Here is a 24,522-nt window from a genome sequence, read left to right on the forward strand (position 1 = left end):
AGAGCTCTCCTGTCATTTGTGCCCACTTAATCATGCACTTTTCAATTTGTTCTGGTTCTGTTTGATATTTGAATAAAAGCGGATATATTTTTGCTGGCCTGTGTGTATCAGCAACATAAAACTACAGGAGTCCAGTTGTGCTAGCAGGACTTGTTGCATTGGCTTCTGCTAGTGTTAGTTTCTGTATGTGCAATTTCTAATGCCTTATCATTCAGATACTGAACAGGAGGAAAGTCCAAATCGTTTTTAACTTTTAAGTCCAGCTGCAAGTCCAGTACATGCTCCACTTTCTCACACTGAAATAATGAACTTTTAAAACTGCTTAGCTTTGAATGGATCCCTCCTTAAGCCTACGCATGTTGCATGGCCTTGGAGGATTAAATTTGGAACCAATTTTGTTAGGTTTGGACAAGGGAAATCCAACTTCAAATCCTTGATCAACCATTATGTTCACCTTGCAAAGGTGTCTAGATGGTAAACGCAGGACCAGTGCCAGGGGTTGGCATTGTTTGGCATCTTCCAAGATGGCACCAGGGCTGGGTCCTCACTGCCATACCTCCTGGAGTCCCCTGGCTTTTGCTGCTGTCAAGATAGATCAGTACCTTCCAATGGGCAATTGTGTGAACTCTGCAAAGGAAATGACTGGGCAGTGGTAACTGTGGGGAGGAGGGCCCATTCAGAGAGGGAGCTCCATTGAGAGACTCTTGCCCACCAGCATAGGGTGATCATAGTATCAGGACTTGTTGTAACTCACAGAATCAGGCACGCAAGAGAACCACAAGGACCTAGGCATCAGAAGACTGTACAGTGGTACCTCGGGTTAAGTACTTAATTCGTTCCGGAGGTCCGTACTTAACCTGAAACTGTTCTTAACCTGAAGCACCACTTTAGCTAATGGGGCCTCCTGCTGCTGCCGCGCCGCCGGAGCACGATTTCTGTTCTCATCCTGAAGCAAAGTTCTTAATCTGAAGCACTATTTCTGGGTTAGCGGAGTCTGTAACCTGAAGTGTATGTAACCTGAAGCGTATGTAACCCAAGGTACCACTGTATTGTAAAGGTATGGGATGTGGTCCACATGTTAAAGCTAAAATAGTCAGAGCAGGTAGAGAATCTAGTGTTACACTTAATAGAAAAGTGAAAGCTTTTTTTGGTCATGTTTAACAAACTGCAAGAAAATGCTGGCCCATATATTTCATTAGGAACTTTGCAAAACACTGTCAAGGACTGAGACAACCAATGCATCATGTTTATGAAATAAAGGCTTCTTTTAAAAATGTGATCCATTATATAGAAACTTTGCATTGTGTGAGTTTGGGAAGGATTGTGCCAAGAATATATTCTGATCATTGCTTTATTCTGGCAATGTGTGAAAACATTACTCAACCTCTCAATCTTTATAGAACAGATACCAAACTGAACTATACTGAACCATGAACGCTTCTAAAAATAAAGGATAATTGAGTGCAGCGGATTTGTGGCTCACAAACCGTTCCCACTGAATAAAAGCACAGGACACAAGCATTGGGTTTTACAAATTTATTTCTAGACTTTTAGGGGAGGTCTTTATTCTTCTTTCTTTTGCTGGAAACTTATCTGTTACAGGTCTGTTGGTGAACATGTGCATTTCAGACCAGTGATGCCAATAAGTACAATATTATTATTTTTTTAAAGATACAAATCTGATTTGTTTTGCTTTCTATAGATCGTTACAACAATGTGACAAATAAAGCATCTCTGTTGGCACGTGAACCCGCTTATCAGCATTTGGCCTTTTAGTACATACAATACTTAAAATTTTGCAGTACACGCTGCCGCTTCTCAGTGAGCAAAACATAATATAACCAACAACCACTAACTCAATAATCTTGTTTGGTTCAGAGACACAGAGATGCCACAAACAGAAATGTCTATGAGGTAAGCAGTAAGAAATGTTCCTGAAATTTGGACAGAATGAATCCAGTCCTCGTGGGTCCTGCGAATGCTAGAAGCCTTACAAGCCTGCTGTCCTTTTCCATTTGAATAAGCTTAGGTAGGATCTTAACTGCGTTTGCCCTCAAAAATGAAGTTCTAATTCTGTTTTGGTTTAGCAGCATACAGGCAACTAGATTATTCTTCACCATACAACTCTGTTAGCTGGCTTACTTAATGAGATTTACAGGTTGTTGTTTGTATTTTTTTTTAAATTAGCATTATGCTATAATTAACATCAACAAAAACCCTAATATATCATAACAGATTAAACACACACAATACTTAAATTCCAGAAGATAACCTATCATACCGCATGATGATTCCCCAGTGATGGAAAGCATCGGGCATATAAGAGTTATATTATAATGCACCTTTCATATATCAAATGTGGCTAATAACACAGCTTAAAAACTACTATGATAATAAACCCCAGATCAGAAAAAAAAGAATCCACTTTATAAAAAAACAAAACAAAAAACACATAACCAAAAGAACCTGACATTACTCGATCTTCTGAAATGTCTGCTGTTTTAACATTAGCACAAACTAGTTGCAAATCGCGAGACCCATTCAGAATAATGTCCAATGCATTTCAGCTTGCAGTAGAACTATGAGGCATTGTGAACGAACATTAAAACCTGATCTAAACACGGTTAACTGAAGTATGAGGTATTGTGAAGCAGGAACCTTTTTTGGAATAGAGCAGTAAATCACATTAAGTAAAAATTGATCACATAAAAAAAAAATCTACCAAAAAATGTCAATAATATAATTTTCTATGAGAAAATTTAAAACCTATAACATGGCAGTATATGACATTGTATAACAAAAAAAAAAAAAAAAGACCACAAAATAGCAGCAAAACACAATGACAAAGATACAGAAAAGCAATGTTAATTTTTCTTTTCAATTCATGCTGGGAATTTATCCATAGCAGCTCAATAAAAAAAAATGGGAGCGTCCGCTCCTTTTTTTTTTCCTTTTTAAAACTTTTTTTTTTGTTTTTTACAATCAACACCTTAGCGGCAGTTTCTCACATACATTTTGCCATCACATTCTCCTCAAGCATCAACTTCAACAGCTATGTCCACGTCCCTTCAGCTACTTTCTACAATAATAATAAAAAAGATACATAGCCAAGATGTGCAAATTTTCTATTCGTAGCTAAATTAAAAAAAAGGAGGGGAAATACACTGGATTAAGAACTTTTCTTTTCTTTTCAAGTACACCAATTCTACACTTTTAACTATGGCGCTTTCTTGTGGTTATTTTGGAATCATCTGGGCCGAATGTGGTACTATCTTGACACGTCCTCATTTCTTAGTAAGATGAGTTAAAACTGCAACATCAAGGGCGGAAAGATCTTTTTGTTTTCTCAGAATCAAGGGGGTGATTTATTTTACAAATTATACTGGCCTTCTGAACATCCTCTGCAATAAATATTCTTTTTAGCCTTAACTATAAATTATATATTTTAGTGTTTAATAGCCTTCAGTTGTACAACATCTAGAGACAATTCTCAAAATATGTGTCCTATAGGTAAACCTTTCAGGCCCCTAAATTTATATTTTTTTTAAAAAATGAATTGGCACCAAAAGATTTCTAAACATCTCTTCTATTGAAAAGGTTAGGAAGATATCCTGGCAATTTTGTGAATGCAATTTCTCTGACTGGAACACAACCCTTCAGGAAAAAACAACAACCCCACCTTTCCTCACACCATAGTTAAATGCACTTGCTTTGCAATTCTGAGTTTGCACACAAGCACTTTATATATATATTTATATATTTATATATATAATTTCCAAACCATTCCATTTGAAGAAGAAAAAAATTCCCACACACAAAAAAAGAAAGTATTTCCTATACCTAATGAACTGAAAGTGCTTTGAAATGGAATGGTTTTAAAACAACAATAATAATAAAAAAGAAGATAAAACTGTGGATTCAACCTGGATATAATTAGGCTGTGTATCGTTTGGGTGGAAACCAGCATGTTTTTGTACACTACAAAAATAGGAAGGTTACAAAAATATATTATATAGCTATTGGAACTTCTCTTTAATGTTGGAACAGAATTTCGGATCTTTTCCTGGCCATGCTAAGCTGGAACCCCTAGAAGCCTTACACACAGGTAATCCACAGGCACAGAAGATTAACATATAATAATGCTGATTGCTAACATATACTAACGTAAAGGTTACATTAAAACCATTTATAAGGTGAAGAGGATAAAAACCTAAGGGGATAAAATAAACATTTACAGATGAATTATAAAGTGACTAAATGCATAAGCAAGCAAGATACAGAAAAGCCTAGAACTGCATTAAAGCTATGCTTTTTAAAGGAAAAAAACACACACCCAAAACACATATAACCTATCTAAAAAAACACACCCTCTTCTACTTTAAAAATGGTTGGCTTTTTAATATGCAAGAATCAAATCTAATACCTCCCCTGGAGAGACTGTGTGTGTGTGTGTGTGTGTGTGTGTGTGTGTTAATGCCTATTTTTACAACATAAAGACAAAAACACTTTAATATATAAAAAACTAATTGATTATTATTGTATAAAATCTTCTATTTTTGTAGCACAAACCCCTGGAGATCATGCAAATACTATTTTTTTTTTTCTTTTTAAGACGGTTGAGAGTGAAGGGGGGGTTGTCTGTTAAGAGTCACAAAGGGTAGGAAGGAATAGCGAAGAAAAGAATGAATGACATTTTCCCTTCTGGTATAAAAAGTCCTGGAGAAAAGGTTTTCCTAGGTGGGGGGAGGGAGGGGCGGGGGGAGAAGATCCTGATTCCACTTCCTTCTCAGATGCCCTTTCGTTGTTTGCTGGTACTGCCAAGCAAACCCAACTGCAGAAGTCCTCCTTAAATATTCACATCTCTAACATCAGTGGGTGTGCAGGAAAGATCAGCTTCATCTTCAACAGTCTTTGTTTCTGAAGATATGTTGTGTTGCTGTGCCTGGCGTAGACTAGATTCAAGGAGGGATTCAATCTGTTCTTGGCAGGCTCGTAAACAATCCTGCGAAAGAGAAGGGGAAAACTCTTTAGCAAAACAGAGAGAAGTGTGCACAGCCAAACAGCTTATCCCTAGAAAGCATATAAACAAATGGAAAAGTGTAAGTCATAAGGAAGCCATAATAATTCAGAAGTGGCCACCACTGTGCTCTCCAACTCAAAAGCCTAATACATGTGTAGATATGGATTTGGAGGTAGGTAGAAGAAACAGGAGAATGCCTAGTGACCCTGGCCCCTGATGTTCACACGTTGTTATTATTTCCTTTATTCCTTGTATCCTGCTTTTCCTCCCCAAGGAAAGCCCAAAGCAGCCAACAACCAACAATTCAATTCACACAAAATATTGAAGTAATGAATACAGGTAGCAACTGTTTTGGGCGTGCCTGATATGTGTGCTCCTTTTGGTGCGGCGCAAGCCAGGTGATTCGCAGGGCCCTGCAGCACCAAAAGCCATGCATTTTTTAACTCTGTGGTGCCCCACATAACAGCTGACTGATGTGGCATTGCAGCCGTGCCAGCCAGTTAAGAGATGTTAAGTGCCAAACGTGGCACCCAGGTGTCTCCAATTCCTCGCAAAAGGCTGGTTGCCAGTTGCGGAATGCACATATAATTTCCAAGTCACCCAAGGCTGAAGACGCAAGTATCACCCAAGGCAGAGGGTGCGAGTGTTCATTTCAATAAAAGGTCACCACTAATTAATCTAAATGGTCCACAGCTATTATTCTCAACAGAAAAGCCAGTAAGCAAGCAGACCACTGGAGCATCTTCTCTAGGTCTCCTTACAGGACAGAAGTATCATCAACAGCTATGAAGTAACCACTGGAAGATTCACCAGCTGGGTTTTGAGGCTTTGTCTTTCTTTCGAGGGCGCTCCGATCTGGGCTTCTCCAGCCAGTTCAAAGGAAGTAGCTCCTTTGCACTTACAACTAAATGAGTAAAGAAGCCTTCCTGTGGAGTATAGGTGGGAAATTCGTAGCCCTCCAGGCCATAGGGAACTGTTGGGACTCCAGTTCCCATCAGCCTCACCAGCATTGCTCATGGCTAGAGATGATGGGAATTATAGTCCAGCAATATTTGAAGGACCACTCCCCCCCCCCGTAGTGCGCAACCCAGTCAATAAACAAATCTGAGAGCCTGAACTTTGTATCACTGTCCATATTTGCTGTGTGATCCAGCCTTAAATGCTCGTTGCAGATACAGGCTTTTTCAGGCAAATGTATTCTGAAGTAAAAACTTAACATGACACTAAGCATATTAAATAATTCCGCATGAAGCCCAGAGCCATCTTTAGTTTCCCATTCAATGGCTATTATAATATATACCATTGGTTTTCAACTGATGGGTGGGGACAGAGTACCAGAGTATGGCCTGATCTAAAGTAGCAGAAGCAAACAGATAATAAAAAAATTAAGAAATCCATGTTTGGGTTATAGGTAGGTTTCTGGTCTGAAATGGCTGAAGACTATGGATTTCATATACACAACATGAACTAGGCCATTTCATGTATGCAACAAAGGTCAGAATGTATAGAAAGCTATTAACATATAGGGTTGTGTGGGGTTTTTTTTTGCCAGTAGTTAAATGGTAAGCATCCATTGATGTCTAACTACAGGAAGGGCTTTAAAGAGTACATCATAGCTGATGAACCAAGCTATTTTGTTAAATGCCGGCATTGTAAAAGCAGCTCAACGAACTTAACATACTCTGACAATATGGCAAACTTTTCTGTTTTCAAAATACTACCCAGGGCCCCTTTATTGTATTTTATATGGCGACCGCTAAGTACTCATCCACACTGTCTACAAGGAAAATGCATTGAGATAGGATATTTTAGGAGATTTGGAAACGTTTAAACAGCGTAAGAACAGCAAAAAGGAGAGTTTTGACATCTTAAGAAGAGTAACAAATTGATTGCGGCATGAACTTTGGGTGCCAAAGGTCTCTTCCTTGTTGTTTCTGCAACAAACTAACATGGCTACTTTTCTGGAATTGGTCCCAAAAGGATCAGCCATGCCAACTAGGAATTAAGACTGGAATGAGACCTGGTTGATCACCAGCACATGCGTCCCTGTGTGTTGGTGGGATACCTTCTTCAGTGCCAAGTGCTTTAAATAGGCAAAACAAACAATCCCACAGCAGTCTGCCGAAATTCCTTTGGCTCACTGTTTACTCCTGTCTTTCTAACAAACATCGCAGAAGCTTTTTTCAATATGTTTAACTCTGTGTATTAAGAACTTTGAAGTTTCCTTTTGGGATTGCCTTTTCTGATTTAACCTATGACATGTGCTAGCCCTTGCGGTGAACCCAGTCTTCCATGATAAATTGCCGTCAAAAGTGTTAGGATGTGCATGACTGAGAATGAATGTTGTTTTCCTGAGATGGTGACCTGCCTGCTGTTTTCTTTATTTTCCTGTTTCAATTCTGCCTTCATTCAGAAGCTTCTTGTGTGACCTACCAGCTTTTCACTGATTCCACTACCACAAGAACCTTCTCTACCACATGGCATTTGGGGGGTAAAATAAGATTAAAAACCCAAGCAAACAATTCTCTGCAAGCCTCTTCTGAGAGAGAGGGAGGTTAATCCTACCTCTAAGCAGATCAGACCATCAGTTACAGCTCACTGAAAACAAATAACCTTTGACCTTTACTGGTTTAAACTCTAGTGTAATATTTCCTCTTCACAGAGAGACAGTATTTTAAATTGCAAAAAGAAACACCCTATATCCTAAAGCAATTATGCCACAGGCACCCTACACAGCGCTGGCTTTTCTTAATAGATACGAATATGGTGTTTCCATACCTACTCTGATCTCACACATTCTTATTTAACCCAAATAAGAAATATAAAAAGAAATATATAGGCATTTTCACAAGGGTTTTAAAAACAAATTCTATCACTTTCAGAAAGTTTGGGTAAAGTTGTGAGTTTGATTCAACCATAACTGAACAGTATAGTCAGCAACTCCATACTGAATGAAGCATATTATATTTTTTCTCATATTCAAATGCTGGCCACCCACCTGTGATACACTCATCACTTGAAGGTCCCCTGTTGGGACTCTGTTAAGCTCAGTGGCCAGACCAATTCCACCTATCAGGAGTCGCTCCCAACCTGATGAGATCCAGGTGTTTTGAACACCAACTCGCATCAGCCCCAGTCTGTAGGGCTGTGCTGGATGGAACTGGTGGAAGCTGTGGTCCAAAACACCTGCAGGGCGCAAGGTTGGGGAAGGCTTACCTATAACACTTAAGAGGAACTCATATTCACACACACACACACACACACACACACACACACACACACACAAACAACTGAGAAAGCATTATCAAACCTATAGACGTGGTCAGAGTTCTAAACAAAGCAAGACCTCTGGCGTCCACAAATTCCAGCTGCTCCAAGGGGGCAAGGTCTTACCCCTAAATTCATGCTGTAGTTTCCAAAACTCAGCATGACATCAGGGACAATCCTCAGCCCCCTCCCATCTCTATGCACAGTAAGCATGCAGTTCATTTCTGTCACACACTTCCAATATGGCAGTCACATCTTACAACTACGGTGTTGACAGAGACAAGCCCCAAACTCTTCTTCTAAGCTTGGAGGTAAGGAAGACAATGGTCTCGGCAGTCATCAACACCACTACTATTATTCATTTATCCTTTGCTCTTTTCCCTGACGGGGACTCATGCTGTGAAGATACTTGAAAACACAGTGTGATGTAACCCCCAGTTCTGCTCTTGGATTTGGAAATCGCCACACACAAACACATGCCCACCAGAAGATGCCTTTGAAGCAAAGTGCAATGTTGGAAGGATCTCCTGGATTAGGCCAGTGGCCCACCTTGCCTAGCATCTTGTTTTCAAAGTGGCCAACTAGAAGCCTGTGGGAAACAAGCAGATACCTGAGCACAGCAACATTCCCCCGTCCTAAAATCATACTGCCTCAGTCAGTGGTGGTAGAACACAGCCATCAGGGATAGTTGCTGCTGAAAGCTTTCTCCTCCATAAATATGTCTTCTAAAGCCATCTGAGTTGATGGCCACCCCTGCTTCCTGTGGGAGCAAATTCCATACTGGGATCCCTACTCCCTTCTCCAGCTCCAAAGGCCAGCTGGGGCCTGCTCTTGTCATGCTGAGTTTCCAAAGTGCAGTCCAATTGTGGAGCTGATACCTCCACACCTTCCCAGGATTTGGGCTGGAGGAATGCTGAAGCTCATCAAGCTGGCTAGAGGGTGACTAGACACTCACAAGATTTGTAAAAACAAACAAAACTGGGTGCATAGCACATATGGTTTTAGGGATTGTGACCAAAAGATTCGTTGTCACTGGAGGGGACATGCCAATTTTTAGCTCCACGCTGCTTTTTCTCCCCAGTGATTACTGGCAAATCTTTCAGCAGATGCAGGGAACTCAAGAGTTGGTATTGATGTCTGAAACTCAATTTTGAGCTTTGGAACCAACTAGAACCTTGCTGTTTCTGGCTTTCCCTTCTCAATGCTTGACATGAATGTCAAGGGAGTTACCATGTGCCAGACACTGTGGAATCTCAAAAGTAGCAAGCAAAACTCATCCAGCATCCCATCTTCTCCAAAGCCTCATGTGAAGTGTAGGGCGGCCATACGTCCATAATTTCCCGGGCATAGCCGGAATATGGCAGTCAGAAACTGTCCGGGTGGAAATCACTAGAATGTATGGCAGGCTCAACAACTTTGCCAAAAGCTCTCACTTTGCACTAGGCATCCAGGGAAGAAATACAGTGCTGACTCTGTGATTATGTTTTTGGAATCCTGTTCCTTAGAAACTACTGTATATTTGATTGCATTGGGCTACAACTGACTAGTATTGAATTATTGGCACCATCAATCGATAATGACATTAAAACAGGGAACCTGTGGATTATGAGAATTGTAGTCCAACAACCTTTAGAGGGCATCAGATTAGGGAAAGTTTACTTAGAGCTTGTTCAGACCAGGCCTGAGAGTTGTGAGCAAATGAGTGTGCTCTACTAACATAAAGACATATCTTTTTACTATAACTAAGCTGTGATCAGGCTGTATGTCAGTCAATTTGGGATTTGGAGATCAAAGAAAGTAACAGAGACAACTTAAGAATCCTGCAATATTTATTGCCTGGTCCACTGTGGTTACAGACAAGATGCTCCCAGTGTGAAGCCAAACGAATTCCAATGTATTTAACAGATAGCATCGAAAACAAATTGAATGTAGCAATTTTCTGGCCTTGAAATGAATGTCAGGAACAGAGCTGATGGAAGACAGCCCAAGAGTCTAATGGTGGCTATCTGACTTCTAATTACCACTGATCAAAAGCAAAATGGGAAATTGGACTCCTACCAAAATGAACCGTAAAGGAATTTCAGTCAGGTGCTATTAATTTTAGCTTTTACTTTCTCGTGGTTAAAAGTAAAAAATTAACCGTAAATTATTATTTTTTTAATCCTCTAGCTCATCTATTCCAGCCAAGAATTTTAAGTTTATTTTACGATGTTCAAATGAAATGAAATGTTGATCTCTGTGGTTTTTAAACTTTAAAGTTGACGACTGTGTGACACATTATGAAAACCCATGCACTTGTAGAAGATAAAGTGCAAATTCTAAGCACTTTAAGCAACCCAGAAAAACTTGGGATTTTTGTGCCCTCCTGATTTTTGGACTGCGACTCCCATCCATCTGATGATTATGGACCATCAGCCAGGAATGGTGGCAGCTGCGGAAGGCCACAAGTTAGCTGGTCCCCTGTGCAGACAATGCAGCAGTGGTCTGACTTGCTTAAAGGCAGGTTGCCATGTTCCTACAGTTCAGAAGCTGCTATTAGATAAAAACTGAGCTTGAAAAGGGAGGCATCACTGACATTCAGCCCCTACTGCCAAAGGGCGGTAAGCTTCAATAGCTAATAAAAATGTTTTATTTACAGAAGAACCCCATTTTTCTTTTGTCCAATGCATTTTTAGTACACCATACTCCTTGGAGACACCTAAAAACAATTCAAAAGTATGACAACATAAAATTTAGCAAACTGGAATTATGTACAGACACATCAAGCCATTTCTTTTTACAAAAGAACATCCATGGAACCTCAGAGATTTTTAAGAATGTGTTTCTACATAACGTTCATGTGCCAAATTTTATAATACAATTGCTTGAATCACACTCTTGTCTGTAGCAGTGTCTAATGATGAACATAGTAACTCAAAATGCATGAGGCAAGAAATTGAGTGCTTCTGTAAATAAACAAACCACAAACCATTTTCTCTAGCACCTTTTGAGGTTCACCTCCTTTCTGTGGTCAGGAAAATTTAGTCCCAGTGCATACTGAACAGAGTTCTCTGGATCATAGCTCTTTTGAAAGACACTGGTGGGTTGAATCCAAAGAAGAGAAAATCTTCGGAAAGCAGCTGTGAATGCTATTCCCAAGGGCTTGGACAAGTGCTAACAGAAAGAAATTGCACCGTGTTGTAGGTACTAGGCTCCATAGATTTTCTCGTGCTTCCGTTTGTGCCAAGATTTTCAGCAAGTAACCAAGCATATTAGGTTTTATATTTCCTGTGTAAGGTGAAAAGGTAAAGGACCCCTGGATGGTTAAATCCAGTCAAAGGTGACTATGGGGTGCAGTGCCCATCTCGCTTCAGGCCGAGGGACCTGGGCTGGCGTTTTGTCCATAGACAGCTTTCCGGGTCATGTGCCCAGCATGACTAAACCGCTTCTGGCACAACAGAACACCGTGACGGAAGCCAGAGAGTGCACAGAAACGCCTTTTACCTTCCCACCGCAGTGGTACCTATTTATCTACTTGCACTGGTGTGCTTTCAAACTGCTCGGTTGGCAGAAGCTGGAATGGGAGTTCACCCTGTCGTCCGGATTTGAACCACCAACCTTCCAATTGGCAAGCCCAAGAGGCTCAGTGGTTTAGACCACAGCGCCACCTGCTCCCCTATTTCCCCTATTTCCTGTGTAACACTCCAGTGTGATGTATAAAACGCTCCTTCAGAAGAGGACCTTTGGATCCAAACCATTGTTTTCAATTATAAAAATCCCTCTTTCTGAGAAAAGCTCAAATATTGACCAAACCACATAAGAATGTATTGTTTCACATGATTCAGAAGACCACAATGAAATAGACTCCAGTTCCATCTTATGCATGAAAATATGCTTAAATATAATTTCCTTTAAAATCACGATCAGTGCAGGATAGCAGGTCATTTAACTGCTGCGGGACCCCTAAGTCAAATGTATTGCACTGGACAGAGGCAAAGTACAGTGGAGAACCTACTTGGTTCATAGGTAGACAAGACTGCAATTCAGGTATTAAAGCCAACTTAAGTTTACCACACAAGTTGAGAGACAGCAGAGGCAAGGGCACAAACTCTAACCCCCATTGGGCTTCAAGAGTTTGAGGTCAACAGGCTGCAGTAGAGACCCTGCTCTTCCTAGGCACACTCCCTAAGCAATGTATAGCCTGGAAAATCGACGTTGTACAATGCTGAGGGAGCCTCCATGTCTTGACAGCCACCCTCAAAACTTGTAGAGAGCAACTGGGAAAGGGTAGAGCAAGTGTGCACATCCCTGCTCTCCTCATTCACATGTTCTACTTATTTGTGAGTTCAACATCTGTGTAAGGCTGACACCACTTTGTTTCAACATTTGAAATGAAGCCAAGACTTCAGGAGTGAATTTAGACCTGGTGCCACTGAAGCGCTTCAGGTACAGTCTTCAAGCTGAAGTTGTGCCACTGAAATCAACCAGTTTTGAGCATGACCAGGTGACTCAATCCACCTAGCACTACCACAAAACACACCCTTCATTCAAGACAACAGGGGGATCATTTGTGAGCTCTGCAAAGGCTTCACGAAAAATGAGGAGAGTAGATCAGGCTCAGGTAAACTGCATCCTGCAACCCTGACACTAAATGTAAGTTAGCGCTGCCTTCAATGAAGCGTTCTTTCTACAAAACAAGACACAGCTCTGTGGTGTTTCCTTCAGCTCCTAATCTGGCATCAAATCAAAAGTAGGCAGGATGTGATTTAAAAGAACCTAGTGCCAATATTGCTTCTGCAGGCTGCTTTTCTCAAAGTGTCTTCACTATTCTCTCTCTTTTGCTATGCAGGCAGGTGATGGATCAGCGCAGGCATCTATGTTGCTTGCACTGACTGAGCACATCCAATCCTTTGCCTATAGCCAAAACTTTGGCAGCATGAAAGACAAATAAAAAATAACACCATGAACCCATGTATAATGCAGCAGTGAAGCAAGCATTTGCAATCAAAGTAGCACAATATTCCATTCATTATGAAGTCTCAGGATGTTAAGGAACCTCATTGTAATTGCGACAGCTCTTGTTTCTGCACTCTTATATTTTCTATATATTTATGGACGTATGAAACAAGGAATGTTTTAGCCGTGCCTCCAAGATTTGGTTGCAAGCCTCAGGGCTGACTTTATTTGACTCATTGTTGGTGCTTGGAGACCCCACAAGAACCTTTTTCCAAGCATCTTTTTATTGGGCTTTCACATTGTTCCAGCACAAAGCTAAACTCTGCCCCAACTTCACACACCATTAGGGCATGGATCATTGACTTTAGGTCTTCCTTGTAGGCTCCCTTCCTGCCCATTCATTCATGAAAGGTTTATTGCTCACTAGTTACTGATGAGCATCTCCAGGAAGCTGCGGGGCAAAAAGAAGAGTCCTATGAGGACCATCTACCTTTTCATGAAATAATGGGGCACTTAAAAAACAAAACAAAAACAGCTGGGATGGGGAGGGCTTGGAATTCAGTATGATCTACTGTGCAGGTCTACCTTGTTGTAAACCATTAAAATTCTGTTAACATTTTCCCCACACATAATTTAGCAATATAAAGAATCTCAGGAGTGGTTAAATAAAAAGAGAGAGAAAGCTCTGTTCACTGCAATCACTACCGTTCCTTGACTTACTTTTAAGAGCACTTGTCCACACGATTTAATTATCTATAGAGCAATACAGCCTCTGAACTTGTCCTCTTAAATTAAGAGTTTCTCTTTTCCTTTCTTGGTATTTCTTCATTGAAAGGCTTGGAACTAGTGGTAGCATTCAGCCCACACAATACATAAAGGAGACTTTTGGGTACTAATGTGAAGATGAAGATGAAGGTGACAGATGTGAAGCAACTTTTGAGCCTTGCTTTGATTTGAGGCCCACAAACAGACTAGATGCCGCCACCCAGGAGGCACCAGGACTACGGATCAAGCATCACTTACCGGGTCACATTTGATGACTTTCGAGAGGAAATGTGTGAGGCATTGGTAAGAGAGGAAAGCGTTGGTGTTTCCAAGGTGAAGGCCTTGCACAGCAGCTACCACACTACCAGCTGCAATCATGGAAGGTGGATTTGAAATAAACTTAACATCTGTTGGGGGAAAAACAAAGAAATAGAAGTGAGCTTGCATATACATACCACCCTACGCTCATGGGTGCAAATAAAGGCGGCTGACCCAGTGCACAAAGGTTTCCAATGGGCAGGCGCTAAGGTGGCTTAACAGAGCATGTCCATATGCATCTAGGCTTACTGCTTTTCTTACAGCATCTCTTGGAACATTTTTTGGCCCAGCTCTGTGAACAGTCCCATGAAAACCAACCTGCATATAAATTCACCCATGCAGTTGTTTCCTTCAACGAGATGTGTTGGTATTAGCATCCATGTTCTGCTTGCAAGCCTCCCATAGACATATGGCCAGCCACTGTGAGAACATGCTGATGGACTAAATTGTCCTTTGGTCTAATCCATCAGAGCTCCTCTTCAAATCCCATGTAGCTGCATAGATTTAGGGCTTTGTGGTGCTTTATTGCACCAAAGGCTGTAGCAATTCCTTTGAAACTGGACCACCATCTTGCATTCTATTGCTTTTCAGGATGGTTCAGTCTCCGGCAGCTAAAAGAACGCATTCATCATCAGACCATGAGTTTGCAAGCAAAGCCAGTATAGAATCCTCCCCCCCCCCCCAATAATTTTTAAAGCTAGTATAGAATCCTGGTTTCAACACTGTTCAGGGAGAGCACATTTACAGGTTTTCTAATTTTTCTGTTCAAGTGGTTTCATATAATCAATCTATGCAGAACAGCATCCAACAGCCCAAATGTATAGTACTTTTTAAAAGCACTGCTGAGTCCAATGAGATTAACTCTGAAGTGAGTGGGACTGCAGTTCAAGGTTCCAATCCTCCATTAAACATACTTCTGACCACATACGCTGACCAAAAATTTTACTCTTTCTAATAAATAAAGGTGGAAACTTGAACACCACATATACAAGAACTTCACCACTACAGTGAAATAGAGAAATCGGATGTAAATGGGCACTTCCTCTGGTAAATGTTTTGCTTCAACCTTTCCCTTATCTGCGACTGCCTTCCATCCGGGCAATGGGGACTTAGTGTAAGGGGGTCCCAAGAACTGGCAGACAATAAGCTACATTCTGATATGACACCACGCTGACAAGAGCCTGGGCCCACTTCCAAACTGCATTGCTGTAGGTCTTGCGGCAAAGCCACTCCCATGATTGCTTGGCCTATAGCTGCCATAGAGAATGTTACAGCCAACAAAAAAGCAATCATTTACATTTTGAGGCTAAGGCTCATTCTAAGCAGGCATGTTTGATTCATGCCTTCATTTGACCATGACCAGGAATTAAGAGAGGGGGAACATGTTTCAATATCTGATTGTCAGGATGAAAGCAGAAAATGCCAACCTATGTACATCAACTTAGGAAACGCTCCCAGCAGCTTGGAGGCAATTCATCTGCTCACCTACAAACCCCAAACCATCTGAAGAATTGCAATTTCCCTTCCAATAGTCTACTGTGCTGAACACTTTCTTTAAATCGTAAATATTTTAAATTGTGATTTGCAGCTGCTCTTCAGGAAAACCAGTGTGAGAATATTTTATCAGCAAAATCACCTCCAGGACTATGCAAAAATCATTTCTTTCGCATTCCTTCTTAAACGTAATGGCTTGCATTCAATTAAGTCTTACTAAGAGTAGATCCATTGAAAATACCTTAGTTTGTCATGTCCTTTAAGTTCAATAGGGCTACTGTGAGTATCCCTACCCAATATTGGCACCTTGTTCCAATTTAAAATGTTGACAGTAGGGCAATATGCCCTTTTAAAATATTGGGAGATGAGAGATAGCTCAGTTGGTAGATTATGAGACTCAATCTCAGGTTTGTTGTTGAGGGAAATCACAATTCAGGAGCATCTGCACACTGCGGTGCAGAGCAACACACATTTAAATGCTCAAAGCCTCAACTCTTAAATGATCCCCTAAGACATGGACTATATGTATTGCTATTTAAACACTATGCCATGTTGCCTGAGATTACCTTCCTACTTTTCATTTTACAAAGGCCTGTGTTGTAAATTTTCAACATCAGCCCCCCCTGGATGAATACACATCAAACCAATTAACTGCTGTACAGCTTCTAAAGGGTTTTGAAGAAGCACAGAAATGACCACCCTTATCTGGCATTCTGACTTCTACATCACCCAGATTCGATTCTTTTTCTAATCTTGGAAACTTTGCTTTTTTTCAATTTGGAACCTTTAAAACCAAACCAAACTCCCACCTCCAAAATGGGCAAAGTGATCATGAGATCATTCAAAGAGTAGCAAGTTTGGGAATGCACAAAGTACTTCCTTTTAAAGTGGCGAGAGAAAAAGGAAGAGGAATTCCTAGTCACACCCTCTTTCTTCCCAAGGTGGAAAAGCAATAATGAAGTTTAAATGACTGGTTTGTGCCTGTCCCTATAACCACTCTAGACAAGCGGCATGGACAGACTTTTTGTTGCGACACAACAAGGAATTATTTGTGGCAGAGACCACTAATTTCAGCATATTAATCAGGGGGCCCCTCTCGGCTGTAATTGGATGCTCCCAAGGGAAGAGTGTGGCATCATTGTCAGCCTCCATTGCCTCATCTTGCGCTATTGAGCGCTCAGGAACAAGGGGGCTTCGGTGAGATGAATTAGACCTGACACAGCTACAATGGGGAAGGGGCCCCCTCAATTGAAGCACACATCCCCAGTAGCCTATCTGAGACTTCATCCAAAAAGAATAAACAACTTCAGTGTTGTTAAAAGGAGAGGGGGGGGGGGAGGAAAGAGGAGAGAGAAGAATGCCAGCCACCCTGAAGGGAGGACAAAGCAGGCATCTAGGCGCTGTAGCGCTTTAAAAAAAAAAAAATCCTAACAAGGCAAGTCACCCCCTTTTCCTTTTTAAATGGAGCAGCAATTCCATCCGTCTGGAGAGCTGGGGGCTATGAATGAAAATCTTTTCATTGAGGCAAATCAAAACTCCGAACATAAATCACTGGCTGCGAGATGCAACAGGTTTCAACTGGTCGCATACCTTGAGACTTCCAATTTTAGAAAGGCTCGCAGAATAGGCGAATTGTGGCAAACGCATTTCAAAGGGAGGGCTTTTCTCCAGCAAAATCACATTAAATAATGATAATAATCCTCCGCGGAAGAAAAGTGTAGGGGGGGGGCGGGGCGGAGCAGCAGTGGCAGACCCAATTATGTTTAGACAGCCGGAGGAACAGAATGAAACCCCGAATCTCCCAATATTTGTCCCAATTAATCGTTCTGCTTGTTTAGAGCAGGGCCTTTTCCCTAAGCAGTGGTCTCAGCTTGGATCAATGAAGCTCACTTCATTTGTGTGATCTGTGCCTTCCTTGGCCATGCCAGGGCCCTATTCATTAGGCTAAACAACTCGTGGTAATTTTCCCCCCTTCTTCTTCTTCCGTCCCAAGCCTCCCACCACACAAAAGGAGTCTTTGGAGAAAACATATTCAAAACAAAACAAAACAACACACACACATGTGAAAGAGAGAGAGAAATTACAAGGCAAATCCAGTCTGGTTAGACAGAGAGCTGAAGGAGGAACATAAAAGGGAATTCCTTTTAGCATCACCTTTGCTTGTAATCTTCTTTATATCTAGAACAAAACCACACTTCTAGAAATCCTCAAACATTTGTTTTACCCTGCCTTCACCTCATTTAAACTTTTTCGCCCACTGTTTAAAAGTAAGTTGTTCTATTGCAAAGTCCTCTAGGAACCTTCCCCCTTTATTCCCCATGAAGTGGAAGTTGTGCTCTAATGGCCAATCGGACCTTTAATTCAATGGGGTTTTGGATGAAGCCTCAGCAGTAGTTAATAAAACAGGGTTTGTAACTCATCCAGATGGGAGCTTGGCAAATTAGAATAGCAGAAGGAGGAAACAGTAAAAACCAATCCTATCTGTAGAAAGGCCATGCATCCATTTCCTGATCTCTGTCTCAGCAGCCCTCAATTTTCTTTCTTTCTTTCTAAAATGTGGCTGTTAAGGATAAATTCACCAACATAAAACCCTATTAAACACTGTTTACTTAGGCAAAATTCCCACTGACTTCATTAGGATTGGGGGTTCCCTTGTTGACCTCCACACACTTCTTTTAAAAGCCTGCATAGAACATTTTTCTGGACAAGGTTTGCATTCACCAATTCATTTTCCGGTTCTACGTATGGCGTTTAGAACAATGTTTAAGATAGGCTTCTAGACGTGCCTTCTAAACCAGAAACGTAACAACACTGACAGCAGATCAAAGAACTTGGCTCTTTGCAAGCCTCCGACCTTTGAACTATTCTTGTTTTCATCACTGTGGAACTGCTGCTGCCAGCGCAATAACCCAGGTTAAACATCCCCATATCCAAAAGAGGACGCTGTTTGGGGGTAAGAAGCAAACAAACAAACAGGCTCGAAACCCCACTCTGTGGTTACAAGGCTTGTCTCACCATTGGGACTTGCTAGCTTGCTCTAAACAAATCTATTTTATATGCCAAAACTTGATTCTTTTACAGAGCACTCCTGTTCATGTCTACTCAGCGGCAAGTCTCAGTGGATTCAGTGGTGCTTACTCCCAGGTAACTGTGCTTAAGACTAAAAACTATTTTAAAAAAACAAATAAATGCCCTAATGTTTTTAAAGAGCATGGTGAGGAATGCATTTTCTAGAAAACCCTGAGCTGCATACAGTCCTACAGTTAGGCTCAGGATGAAAGGCGAGATTGAAAAATATTTACAATATTTACATATTTCTCTTTGGAGAGTCTGCGGCTACCTCTCTGAACCAACCTCTGCAGTAGGACAGCCTGTTTAAAACCAACAAGGGGAGGTGGGTGGGAATCTGCTTGTTGTTTTTCTTGGATCTTTCCACCAAATACATCTCAGGTGTGACATCACAAACTGCTGGGCTTTAACCTCAAGCATCAACTTGGATTTTAAATGCAATTCAAGTTTCCAAACTCAGAGAAGTCTATTCAAGCTCAATTGTCCCGTGCCTACCTGGGAAAATGACAAATCGCATTTCACCAATATAAACACTCCCAGAATGTATGCAAAAAGCACCGGTTTGATCCTCAAGAGTCAACACTGCAGGCTTCCGTTCAAAGGAACGTGAGCATTGGTGACCTTTGCTTCGTTGTCCTTTAGCCATTTCCAAATCATTCTTGCCACACTGGAGGAAAACTAATTTCTCTCTCCCTTTTTTAATATTCATGCCCCCCCTTCCCCATTTGGCCTGCTGCAAAAAAGCACCAGCTGTGCTACCTGAACATCAGGAATGCAACAACACATTTCCAATCTCAGACTCCTGCTTGTCGTTTAGGAGGTGAAAGGAGTAAGGAATAGGAATAGGGTGGTTGGAATAAGGAATCAAGGAAATGAAACGGCAACAACGGAAGTGGCAGGGCGGGGGAAGAGTGTTTAAAAGCGCTGGCATGCGCACGCACACACACAAAGATTGCCCTTGAAACAAAAAACCAGTCCCCTCTCTATGAAATCCTGGAGCTTTGTCATAGTCTCTGGCTCCTCCCGCGGTTTCGAGCGCACATGGCTTCAGCACAGCACGTGGTCAGCAGGGTGTGGACAGCAAAGACTCAGCTCTTGGCCAGAGAACTTCTACGTGGGGCCCACTTCTATGTCTTTGCTCCTGCCCTCTGCCAGCAGCACTTAAGGATTGGGAAGGGGCGGGAAGAGGTTCAATTCTAAATGCTCCAGAGAAAGCGGACACAAACCCTGCACCCCAATGACTTTAAAATGGCAAGAACAGCAACAACGAGAGGGAAAAAACAGTTTTCCAAGGCCATCCAGCCCTGAAGCTCTTGGGCAGACCTCTGAGAGCTCGACGCTCTGCAACGGACAACTAATCTAGCCACTTTCCCCCAGGCTGAACCACACTCCGCAAAGCAATTTTCAGCCTCGAAACAGAGAGGAAATGCCTCTTTCTGGCAAACTCACCTTTGGCAAAAGTAATCCGGGTTCTGGAAAAGGAGACACCTGCTTAGTGCATGAGCTAAGCTGAAAATTTAGTGCCCAGTTTTAAAGGGTGCGCCTATGGGATTCTGGGCAGCGGGTAAAGGGAGGAGGGTGTGCTTGCTGGGGTACACAGACACACAACACGCCTTCTGGAGAGTGCAAGGCTCATACCTGTAGCACATAGAGCCACAAAAGTCTGGGCGTGTTTACGGATGATCTGCTTGCTGTCCTCAGCCACAGGCATTTTACTTAGAAAATGTTCAATAAAGTCATGAGGGGTCATGGCAGCCAGATTCCATTTCAGCTTATTCACCAGAAGCAGTTCCATTTGCTACAAGGGGGAGGGGGGGGAGGAAGAAAGGAGAGAGAGAAAAATGTGATTACAAAGTTCCCTTTATAAGCACCTGGAAATACAGCGTTTGTTGGCAGAGTAGCTGTCCTAACACTGTATCCTAAAGTCTGCTTCACTTTAGGTGCCTTGCTTTGTGCAGGAGGGCAAGCCTCGCCAGCAGAAAATGGGCTCTTGCCAAACATGGCAGCAGCCATAATGCCACCGGAGGAGAACAGAAGCAGGCGGGAAAGGTGCCTTTCCACAGGAAAATTACATAATTCTGTTCCCTCCCTCCCCCCCCCCACTCCAGCCCCACCACCACCCAGCTGCTCTGAACCAGCGCTCCATTAACCAGGCATGCGGCCGGCCGGATGAGTTTCTACCGCAAGAGGGCGCCAGCCACCCATTTTTCCGCCTCTCCCCCATCTTGTTACTATATTTCTCCTCGTTGTGAGTTAATAATAAGGGTTTAACATATTAGGGAATTTTCATTCAGTTAATCTACTGCACAATATGGGCTGCAGCCGTCCAGAGGTTGACTTTATACACCGTTGCTAAAAATATTTGTTTACTCCCCGCCACAAAAAAAGAAAGAAAAGTGCGCTTAGGATTGCAGCTCAGCAAGTCTGTCTCCTTGACACATGTTTACTTGGAAATAAATCCTAAGGAGTTCAATAGGGCTCACGCCCCACAAGGAATGTGGAAGGGATATTATGCACCCCTGGCTTTGTCATTCAGAAATCTCAAGAACCATATTGGCCATATCTGTTATTTCCATTCAGGCAGTCTAGAAGTTTGTCTGGATAAGGCAGGAAGAGCGCAAGCCGGGGAAAGCCAGGCACAGTTCTCAAACCCCAAATGTGAGGTGTGGGTTATGATGGGGATATAAATCTATTTCTTTTCCTTGCTGAGGTTTATAGCTTTGTTTCCCTGATGAAATTAAATAGGAAATTACCAGTAATTCGTTGGGTCTAATGGAGTTATCAGTGTAAATACACAGTTTTTCTGCAGTTAGAGGAATGGTTTCCTTCATTTTCGAAGCCACAAACATGCAGGTAGCTCCCAGCAGTTGCAGGCGGGTTTTCTTGAGGGGTTCGAAGGAGAGATATCGGTCCAAATAGTTCATAGCCAAGGGGAAAACCTCCTCTTCACATTTCTGCTCCTCACAAACCTGCAGGGGGAAAGAAAGCCTGTTGAAACCAGCACTTTAAAAAGTAAAATAAAAAAACCTCAAGGAGTTCCCCATGCCTTCTGGCAACCAACTTGCTTTCAGTGGCTATGAGGTGGTGAAGGGGGAAAAAACAAAACAAATTAAGTGAATTTCCTCGAATAAAAACAAATAAACCGACGAAACGGTGCAAGAGAAGAAATGAAAGAGAAAGTCGCAAGTTGAGCAAAATGTGGCTTTCAAAAACGTGGTCGGCGTTCGGGCAAGAAAAAAGAAAAGAAAATTGGAGCTTTTGAGGGGAGTCCTATTGAACGGCAAGCCCCCCCCAAAAAAAAATGGGGAAGGGGGTTTCAACCCGTTGGGGGCCACGGCCTAGATGCCCCCTATTGGCTCCCCCTGACTTGGGAGCTGCCGACCCCCGCTTTCGTCGAGACACAAAGGTGGCGTCCAGTGAGGCAGCTGCAAGCCTTTTTCCCCAGACGTCATCTTTTCAAAAAATATTTAAAAATATTTAAAAAATCTGCAGAGCCCCCAAAAGAGTCTGAAAACACCGCCGCGGGGGTCCTTTACCGATCCCCCTTGGGATGAGACCCGGGGGACTCTCCAGGGGGACACCCCGAAGTCAAACTCCAGGGCTCCCCAGTCCTCTTCTCTCTCTCTCCCTCAGGAAGCAACGTGCGACATTTGCCAGCGCCCCGGCTTTCAAAAATTAATTAAAAATAGACCGCAAGCCCGCAGGTCTTCGCAAAAGGGCTGAAAATGTAGCCCAGACGCCCCTGGTCCTGAAGGGAACCCCCACAAACACGTGTCGCCGACGGAAGGCGAAATCCACACCGGTTTTTGCCGGGCGACCTTGCCGACAAGTTCGTGCAGCAGAAGCATGTCTTCCAAGGGGGAAGCCCAGAGGCTCCTTCTGCTCTCTGAACAAAGAAAAGTTTCCAGCAGCAACTCCCCAAGATCTGCAAGCCAGGAGCCCGATCCCCTCTGCCCGGGGTCCCCCCGGGAACCCCACTTTCCTCTCTTCCCCCTCCCGCGGGCTCCTGCCTTTCTAATTATTAATAAACACTTGGCCTTTGCAATAAAAGAACAAAGATGGCGCATAATACTGGCACGGGGAGCACTTGCATACGTGTCCATGGATATTAATTTAAAATAAAATCCTAGTCCGATTCATGGCAAGGTTGAAGGGCTGCCGAAGAATCCGGAGGGGGGCATGCTCCAGGGATCTGCCGATCCCACCTTTAGGATCCCGCAGAGGCACGAGGAAGGGGGGCGTCTTTCTGAAACTTCCAAAACTCGTTTCCCCCCTCTCTATTTTTGCACGAATTGACTCTATATACTAACTCGACAAGCCCCCCGTTATTGGTGACAGCGTAAAGGCTGCATTCTAGCTTATCTAGCCCAAGTCTATAGGAAAGAGGGGAAAGGCGTGGAGGGTGGGGGTGGCGGGGGGTAGAAATCAATGCTTCACAGTATGTTTTAGGGTGCAGGAAATTGGAGGGGGGTAAAGAAAGACAGAAAAGAGAGGAAGAGAGACACTGGGACTCCGGAATGGTTTTATTGCGAGAAAGCGCAAGCTTTTGCAAAGCGCGTTTACCAACCTCCAACATCCAAGTGGCCACTATTTTCCTCATATATGGTAAGATCTCCTTCTGCACGCACTTGAAGTAGGAGACCGAGGGCGAGCAGGTCTCCTCTGCTTTCAGCATCGTCTGCAAGACCCTGTCATTGAGCAGGTTGGTGTCTTGGTAGGCTCTCCTGATGGTCTCCACTTCACAGCAGAGCAGCTGATGTTCCATGTCTGCCGCCTCCGCCTCCTCCTTGCTCCTTCTCCTGCAGGCGCAGCTTTGCTCCAAAGGACTGAGTCAGATTCTCTGGCTCTTCCCCTTCCAGGAGTCCCTCTGATGCTGCTTGCTGCTGCTGCTGCTGCTACTGCTGCTACAGCCCTCTGGAGGCTGCAAAACTTTCTAACTTCCAACAAAACTCTCCTGTATGAGTCCCCCCGTGACGTGACTGTTGTTAAGCAGAGATCAAAGCGCGGGGAGAATGCGAAAGAGAAGGGAGAGGGAGAGAAGCCAAAAGCAGGGGGCAGAGCCCTAAAGCCATCCCATAGGCTGCAAGTCCTTCCCCCTTTGCTTAGCGGAGACAGAAGCAGGGCTTTTAATGCAAATGCAAATGAGGACAAGGGCTCGCTTTCTGTCTTTTTCTTTTTTTCCCCTTTTCGGGGGAAGGAAGGAGGGAGGGAGGGAGAGACAGAGACAGAGAGAGGTGGTGGGGGAAGCCCAAATTGTCTTTCCACTGGATCAGGCAGAATTTTTTAAAAATGGAGAGGGCTCCGGCAGCCGAATGATGAATGAGAGTAGGCCACACACAGACACGGGCAGGCAGTAGGGGCTTCGGGCTCCTTTTCCAAGGAAGGGACCCCACCGCCACTACGGTGGTTTGGAAGATATCATCTGCGTCGTGGGTCATCCATCTAGGAAACCAGCATTCTTAGCCGTGTTTATTTTTGTTTTATTTTTTAAGTTATTATTTTAGAAGGCAAGCTCATTTTCTGGATAAGTTAGGAAAAGAACCCGGGGCAGCTATTCTAAATACACTTTCTAGAGAGTAAGCACATTGGGCTTCTTTGTATGAGTATGTACGTACTTAGGATTGCACAGAGGGCCGAAGTTATTGCCACTGACT

At 42.8% G+C, this 24,522-nt stretch overlaps 1 protein-coding gene across 1 annotated transcript; it reads right to left on the reverse strand.

The window, feature by feature from the left end:
• Window positions 1-1,521: 1,521 nt before the first annotated feature.
• Window positions 1,522-23,938, reverse strand: CCND1 (cyclin D1). The gene is made up of 5 exons (XM_083465583.1): window positions 23,436-23,938; window positions 21,622-21,837; window positions 20,507-20,666; window positions 14,246-14,394; window positions 1,522-5,002 (listed from the first exon to the last, which is right to left on the reverse strand). Exons 1-5 carry the CDS (start codon window positions 23,631-23,633, stop codon window positions 4,847-4,849), a joined length of 879 nt encoding a protein of 292 aa, XP_083321709.1. The 5' UTR covers window positions 23,634-23,938; the 3' UTR covers window positions 1,522-4,846.
• Window positions 23,939-24,522: the final 584 nt, after the last annotated feature.

Source organism: Podarcis liolepis (genome assembly GCF_965112155.1).
Source record: "Podarcis liolepis genome assembly, chromosome: 1".
NCBI lineage: Eukaryota > Metazoa > Chordata > Lepidosauria > Squamata > Lacertidae > Podarcis > Podarcis liolepis.

Coding starts and splice junctions, on each gene's coding strand:
- CCND1 (XM_083465583.1), bottom strand. CDS start 23,633: ATGGAACATCAGCTGCTCTGCTGTGAAGTGGAGACCATCAGGAGAGCC. Junction 14,395..20,506: donor TGTGGCTCTATGTGCTACAG/GTATGAGCCTTG, acceptor TTCCCCCAACAG/ATGTTAAGTTTATTTCAAAT. Junction 5,003..14,245: donor AAGTCATCAAATGTGACCCG/GTAAGTGATGCT, acceptor TCTCTTTCGCAG/GATTGTTTACGAGCCTGCCA.